Here is a 7,816-nt window from a genome sequence, read left to right on the forward strand (position 1 = left end):
ACCCAACGGCGTCCTAGCGCGAAGTGCGAGGAACCTATTGTTCTCCGTGGTATTATTATTATTATTATTATTATAAGGAACCATATTTCCTGTTTTTGAGGGCTTTAGGATGCTGAGAAAGTTGTATAACTTTGCTCCAAACAACTCGCATATAGTTATTCCGATATTCACGAAACGCTGTATACATATTTCTATTATGATTGCACACATATTTCAAATTGCCTTCCATTAGCCCCGTCCCCCAGAAAGTCGGCCATTTTGAAAAATGTGTGTTTTTCTGCCATTTTAAGCACATTCTTGCAAACTCCTCCTAGGGGAATGATCGGAAAAATTCCAATGCAGGACAAGTTCAGCCCAGATCCAATGTGATGCTAAATTGCGAAGGAATANCCAGCCTGTCAGGACATCGAGTCCACAGTAAAAAGGACCGGAGCTAGCGTTCGTTCCTGGGTGCGTTGTGCATCCACCTCCCTGCAGCACATACTCTCCACAGCTTTATCAGGAAACCGTATTACTTCTCTCTCCCCCCCCTTCGCTGCTCTCTCTCTCTCCCCTCCGGTACACGGCACCGTAAGACATAGTGTGGAGTTGCATTAGGTAACGCTGTGGTGGCTGTACTGCTCCAGCCGTCTCCTTTGTGTTTGTTTGTTTCCCCCTGTCTGTGTTGTTTTTGTGTGCGTGGTGGCTGTCACTCCTGGCTCCGCGGCTCAACCTCCACTCACCTGCTGCAATCAGCTGTGCACCCTCCCCGACTACACACCTGCTTTCCATCAAGCCATTTACAACGACATATCAACGGAGGCTCCACAACCTTTCTCCGCCAGATCATCAAGTATCAGCCGTATCTCGCGTCTCTCCTCCGGTACACAGCACCGTAGTGTGGAGTTGCATTAGGTAACGCGAGATACGGCTGAGCTACTTGCGCATTAGTTTCTGTTATGGATCAGTATCAACAGTCCTGCCAGTAACGTTACTATATTATCAATGCTACTTTAGTTATAGCCTGATATATGATAGCTAACTTTACAATGTTGTGATGTGACGTTAGCTAACATTCTGTAGCTCACGCCGGTCACTCACCAAGATTGCTGCCCAGTTCTCCACTGGTTCTCCTCACACCACAGCTCAATTTCTCTCCGATGGCCGTTATTTCTTCTAATCCTTGGCTGCTCCTGGTCTCTTGGACGCCTAGCAGGCTCATAATTATAAGGTTGTGGTCCGTCATATGCATTCGAATATTCATGTTCAACTTCTTCTGTGTCTTCTGTGTCGAAACTAGCATTGGGATCCATGTTTATTAATACGTTACACCTGCCGCTCTCCCCCTTGTGTCCCCCGTGTTACGTCACACGCGGGAGGTCACGTGCCGAGGCTTTTTTATGCGGAAGTGAACATTTCTTACAAAAACGACGCCAGATGTCACTGTAGTGTATATTTCTGTATATTTTTTTGAAAATCTAGTGTATTCATAATTTTCCTGTACATTTATTCACAGGCGTCTTTAACCTCGAAGTTGCTCTTTAAATTGAGCGAAATGAGGAATGGCTAAAATGCATGATCTGTTTGGTATTTTGAAATATGAAAAGTATATGCCTTATATAGGTATGGTCCAACACTATATTATTCAAATATAGCATGATANCCTAGCAGGCTCATAATTATAAGGTTGTGGTCCGTCATATGCATTCGAATATTCATGTTCAACTTCTTCTGTGTCTTCTGTGTCAAAACTAGCATTGGGATCCATGTTTATTAATACGTTACACCGGCCGCTCTCCCCCTTGTGTCCCCCGTGTTACGTCACACGCGGGAGGTCATGTGCCGAGGCTTTTTTATGTGGAAGTGAACATTTCTTACAAAAACGACGCCAGATGTCACTGTAGTGTATATTTCTGTATATTTTTTTGAAATCTAGTGTATTCATCATTTTCCTACACATTTATTCACAGGTGTCTTTAACCTGGAAGTTGCTCTTTAACTAAGAGATAACGTTTTAACTGCAATATTCAGAGGATGCTTTGAGGATGTTATTGAGGGCTGAGATGACACAACGTTTTTTTATAAAACGTTCCTTTAATGCAGGGGTAGCCAACACGGTGCCCGCGGGCACTTAGTCGCCCGCAGGGGCATGTTCTAAAAATAGCTCGCCAAGCAAATCCTAAATGTATAAAATACACAAAACAAAAAAGGAAATGTAATTAAAAGAATCTACCCTATGCATAAACGAAACTTCAATCATAGCGAACTCTATCTACTTCCTACAACTCTATATCTATAGAGTAGCATACAGCCTCTGTGAGCGAGCGAGACAGAGAGAGAGAGAGAGAGAGAGAGAGATAGAGAGAGCTAGGGAGTTTTTTATAAAACGTTCCTTTAATGTGAGTTTTATTTTGGTTCCCAGAATGTTCTTCTGAAAGGTAGGATAGCGTTCTCTAAAAACATTCTTAACATTTTTGGTGATACCTTTCTTAAGATGTATGAGCGCATTGAGACAATGAATAGGACGAGGATTACTCTGGTTTTCAATACAACTTAGGTGCTTGAGTACATTTTTTTTTGCTTGTTTTTTCTGCAATGCAAAATGTAAGACAAGGTGGCTAAATCAATCATTTTGAGTGAATATATAAATATTGAGAGAATGTGTAAAAAAAATGTTATTAATTAAGGCAGATGGGGGGTTTGGGGGCCGACTCATGGCCTCAGTATTCTGAAGTCCTCCCCTCCCTCTCTAAAGGACGCGGGCTGCGTTCGAGGCCAAGCTCCAGAGGAGCAGCCGGGCCACAGAGTTCCGCGTGCCACAGTCCATCTGCACCATGTTCAACGTGATGGTGGACGCCAAGGCCCAGTCCGCCAAGCTGTGTGCCATGGACCTGGGGCAGGAGGTACGAGACCCTCCTCATGTACTGACCCTCAATCTCTTTAAAACAGGGAGCGGAGCCAATTCATTTTGTCTGACTTCAAAGTTGAAACCTTTCACTGACTATGTGTGGACAGTTTAATCTCATATCATTTGAAATGACAATAAATAATTTAGGTTTCTCTTTGGAATGGTTTTTATTTTTTCTGTCTGTTGCATGAATACAGTTTTTATTCCTTTTTGTCTCTACTTCTTTTTCAGTATTCACATAGGCCATTTCACTTTTTTCTTTTTCTTATTTCCTGCTGCTTGTTCCCCCCTCTGTCTTGTGAAAGTTTGTTAGAGACTGGGTAAGTGTGGCTGCAAATTCAATTGAAGTCTCACCCTCCAGTTCCCAAATGTATAATTAGTCATCAGTTTTGCCTGTGTGTCTTCATCCACTCGAATTGTTTGGATTTCATTAACATATGTGTAGATATTATTGAATATACATGGGGTAGAAGTGAGAGATCTCATATTTCGCAGAATCTCAAGACTGATACCAATTGCTGACAATGAATGAATTATTGCTAAGTCCTTCACTGTTCTGCTGGTGCTACAGGCTAAACAAAGGAGTCCCCGCAGTTTCCATGACAGCAGACACCATCCCAACGTCTTCATAATGGTTATAAAGCCCTTCATTACAACAACCAGTATTATTAAGTAATAGTGTAGGTCATATTTAAGCAGGTCAAAGCACAGACGTTTTTGAAACTATGACCAAATATAAAGCAAATCATTTAATGTGTGTATAACAAAAAAATGAAACTAAAAGGTTTTTTCTTGAAAACATAAATCAGAACATAAAATCAAATAATGTTTCTATTTTGAATTTTTATATATAACATATGGTCTACATTTAATTGTTCTGAGATTTGCAACATTATGTGTTTTTCCACATTAAGATTTACAGTATAGTCGAAATCTCTAATCTTCACATCTCATCACTGATTAGATTGGATTGATAATGACTTTTTATTGCAGATAGAACCTAGTTTCTGCAGTCAGTTACAGATTGGTTTGTTACTTATTTTAGTTGTTGTACAATTGAAAAAGTGCTCTGTATGAGTAGTGATGATGAATAATAATATTTCTTAATTCACTTAAATATTCAACAATTGTGTGGGTGATTCAGTTGGCATGCATTTTAAGGGAGGTGCACACTGTTTATTATTTTTGTAATGATCTGTATGCTAATGTGAAATTAACAGTTTGCAGTTTTTAACTGCCAATTAAGATTATCTCAAGATACGCATGATGTGATGTGGCAGTGTAAGTGTTAATTTTCAAAATCAACACAGTTAATCTCAGTTCATTCCGATTGCAAGGAGTTTGAAATATATATTATGTTTTAAAAGGAAAGAAGAACATGGTTGAATTGTTGAATGATTCTGATTTCCCCCGGAGGTCTTATTTGTTTATTAATGATATGTATTTATCAATTATAATGTTCAAATAAATGCTAAGCACCCATAACCAGTTTTGAGCAAATGTTCGTCTAACTATTAAACTCCATCCATCCATCCATCTTCTCCCGCTTATCCGTGGTCGGGTCGCGGAGGTAGCAGTTCCAGCAGAGAGCCCCAATCTTTCTTTTCCCTGGCCACATCAACCAGCTCTGACTGGGGGATCCCAAGGCGCTCCCAGGCCAGCGAAGAGATATAATCCCTCCATCTGGTTCTAGGTCTACCCCTTGGTCTCTTCCCAGCTGGACGTGCCTGGAACACCTCCCTAGGGAGGCGCCCAGGTGGCATCCTAACTAGGTGCCCGAACCACCTCAACTGGCTCCTTTCGACGCGAAGGAGGAGCGGTTCAACTCCGAGTCCCTCCCGGATGACCGAACTTCTCACCTTATCCCTAAGGGAGACACCAGCCACCCTGCGGAGAAAACCCATCTCGGCCGCTTGTACCCGCGATCTCGTTCTTTCGGTCATGACCCATCCTTCATGACCATAGGTGAGGGTAGGAACGAAAATGGCGCGGTAGACAGAGAGCTTTGCCTTCTGGCTCAGCTCCCTTTTCATCACAACGGTGCGGTAAAGCGACTGCAGTACCGCTCCCGCTGCTCCGATTCTCCGACCCATCTCACGCTCCATTGTTCCCTCACTCGAGAACAAGACCCCGAGATACTTGAACTCCTTCACTTTGGGTAAGGACTCATTCCCTACTTGGAGTGGACAGTCCATCGGTTTCCTGCTGAGAACCATGGCCTCAGATTTGGAGGTGCTGATCCTCATCCCAGCCGCTTCACACTCGGTTGCGAACCGATCCAGTGAGTGCTGAAGGTCGCAGACCGATGAAGCCATCAGAACCACATCATCTGCAAAAAGCAGTGGTGCAAATCCTATAGTCCTATACCTCTCTCTGATAGTGGCTATTGATTGATGACTGTAAGAGTAAGCCACTTGAACATCCACTCCGCACAGAGAAGGACGCTCCTGTTGAACAGCTGTTGCCATTTCTATGACACTGCCAACTCTGTATCCTTCAACCAGCATAAAAGGTCATTTGAGAAACGATGTTATGTCCTTTTGTGCATCACAATTGGTCTGTTTTCTTCTTCTTTGCTTGACCCCTCCTCTTCATGCTCTTTGAATGTACTTTGTTTCCTTTTTTGCTCTCTGTGTATTTGAAGGGTAGACTGGTGTCTAATTAGCAATCCAAGCAAAGCGTATGGTCTTTATTGGTCCCTGTTAGCTCACAGATACAGGTATATACTGCACAAATGCAAACTCCACAACGGGAACAAGCAAACACACACACACACACAACTGAAATGCATTGGTACGTTGTGTATTCTGGGCTGCTCAGACTGGTTCCACAGATTATGTAATCCAATAGAGCTTGTCTGCAAAAGGTGAGATAACGAGATCTTACTCACCACGTAAGGCCAAATTCAACAACAGCACAATGATATCTTCAAACTGAGACAGGGAACTGCATATTGGTCCAGGGTATTTTTGCTCAAACTATCATGGGCATGAAAGGGTCTTTTAATTTTCCTATGACTTACTTTCGCTCCTCTCATCTCCAGTTTTATCCCTCCAATGCTTTATTTAAACTTGTGATCATTTTTGTCCCATAAATCCCTATTTTGCACCTGTCAAATACCTATTTCTGTCTTGCTTCTGCACTCTGGAAATGATTGTTTGACTATTAGGAGAGGTGCTATTTGCGTTGTTGCTCAATATTGATACTCACTTTCATGTCTGTTTCTAAATAGAAAGCCTACAGCCAAGATTAGTTTAGCATAAGACATGAAACACATGAAAACAGCATGGCTTATATTTTATGTTGAGCCCCTAGAAACATTCATGTAAGAACGTATTTTAAACACCCCATTGAACTTCTTACAAGGTGTATGTATCTGACATGCATTGAATCCTCCCTTTTGGGTCTAGTTTTAATGTGTTCCTGTCCATTAATAAAATCCAGCTGTTTAATGCTTCAAATATTCCATTATAATGTGTAGGTATTTAGCTACGAAAACAGTGCTAGCATCGAAAAATTACCTCCCCAAATTGTGGTTTCTGTAAAGATCAAAACATGTTTATTTGTATGAGCTTTAAATGCTAGTAAGTGCTAACCAGACTTTGTTACGCGCCCCAACAGTAGCTGCTGTTTTCGAGTCCAAATGCTAAGCTAAGCTATCTAGCTGCTGGCTGTAATTTATATAAATAGACACAAGACCTGACAGTCACAGGTAAAGTATTAATCTTCCTACTTGATATATCAGTGCAATAAGCCTAAAATTTCACACTACTCCTTAAAATTCTTTCTCCAGTCATTTGATAGTCTTTCAATTCCTGCGCTTTCTCCGTGTGTCACTTGATTATTATGGGCNAGTTTACACACACACACGCAGCTGCTACATGCAGCAACACACTGCGGAGATGGCGGAGAGAACGCGCTCCGAGGTGTGGCTCAACTTTACCCGTCTCGATGTGGACAATGCTCGTTGCCTAAAGTGCAATAAGTGTTTAACATGTAAGGGCGGTAACACGAGCAATTTGTCTAAACATTTAGCAAAAGGGCACCACATCCAGACGGAGGAATGCACCGGGTTCGACTGTCTTTCTAGTAGCTCTGTAGCCCCATCCACGAGTAACGTTTCCACCTCAGGTGTTATGTATGCTAGCAGCAACACATGGAGTTAACTCAGTTATAAAAACATAGGTTAATAATTAGAGGTAACTGAGTTATTTAGTTTGTTAAAGTTTCAGCTATTCTGTTTACAGTTCTGTCATCACATTATTTAATATGATTTGTTAAAACACTGTTGTTTCTTTTGATGGGAAATATTATTGATTTAATTTAGATAAAAAGCAATGTTAATTTTGTTCAAAATGTGTTAAGTTAATTTAATAATATATATATATATTTGAATCAAGTGTTCATCTTTATTGTCTTCATTGTTAGTTTCCACATGCCTAAAACAACCTCAAGCTAAATCTAAAAGTTGCTGGCTAAATAAGAGCGTTTGAGAAATTGTGCAAGGCATACAGTAATAGTCCGAATAGTCGATTAATCGTTTCATTAATCGATAGATTAATCGATTATCAAATTAGTCGTTTGTTGCAGCCCTAATGTAACCGCTGAACCTTTCACATGTTTCCTCACTTCTGTGTGTTCACCTTTCAATTGTAAACATGTTTCTTTAAATGTCTTTTCCAAGGAATAATTCCAGCGTATATCCCTGGCATGAGCATTTTTATTTCAAATATCAAAGTGATATAATTCATTATCTGGATATAAAGCCATCGGAATCAAGAAATAATACATTTCAACAATGAGACCCATCGTGGTGACTTTCTTATGCTGTTGGCAGCTCTTTAATCCACTTTTGTGAGAATAAAATACAAAAATACTGCAGACGTTTTGGTATCATATTGACACCTCTCTCCCCCCCCCCCCCCCCCC

The 7,816-nt window shown here is 41.1% G+C and overlaps 1 protein-coding gene across 1 annotated transcript in view; it reads left to right on the plus strand.

The window, feature by feature from the left end:
- Nucleotides 1-318: 318 nt before the first annotated feature.
- The window catches only part of LOC104966347 (CCR4-NOT transcription complex subunit 3-like), a 24,117-nt gene continuing 16,619 nt past the window's right edge, over nucleotides 319-7,816 (plus strand). Inside the window, exons 1-2 of the mRNA XM_010795535.1 lie at nucleotides 319-365; nucleotides 2,735-2,882. Of these exons, the coding sequence (XP_010793837.1) occupies nucleotides 319-365; nucleotides 2,735-2,882 (195 nt within the window). The remainder of the gene's footprint in view (nucleotides 366-2,734; nucleotides 2,883-7,816) is intronic.

The sequence above is a fragment of the Notothenia coriiceps genome, unplaced genomic scaffold (assembly GCF_000735185.1).
Source record: "Notothenia coriiceps isolate Sejong01 unplaced genomic scaffold, NC01 NC01_scaffold00037246, whole genome shotgun sequence".
In the NCBI taxonomy this organism is placed as follows: domain Eukaryota; kingdom Metazoa; phylum Chordata; class Actinopteri; order Perciformes; family Nototheniidae; genus Notothenia; species Notothenia coriiceps.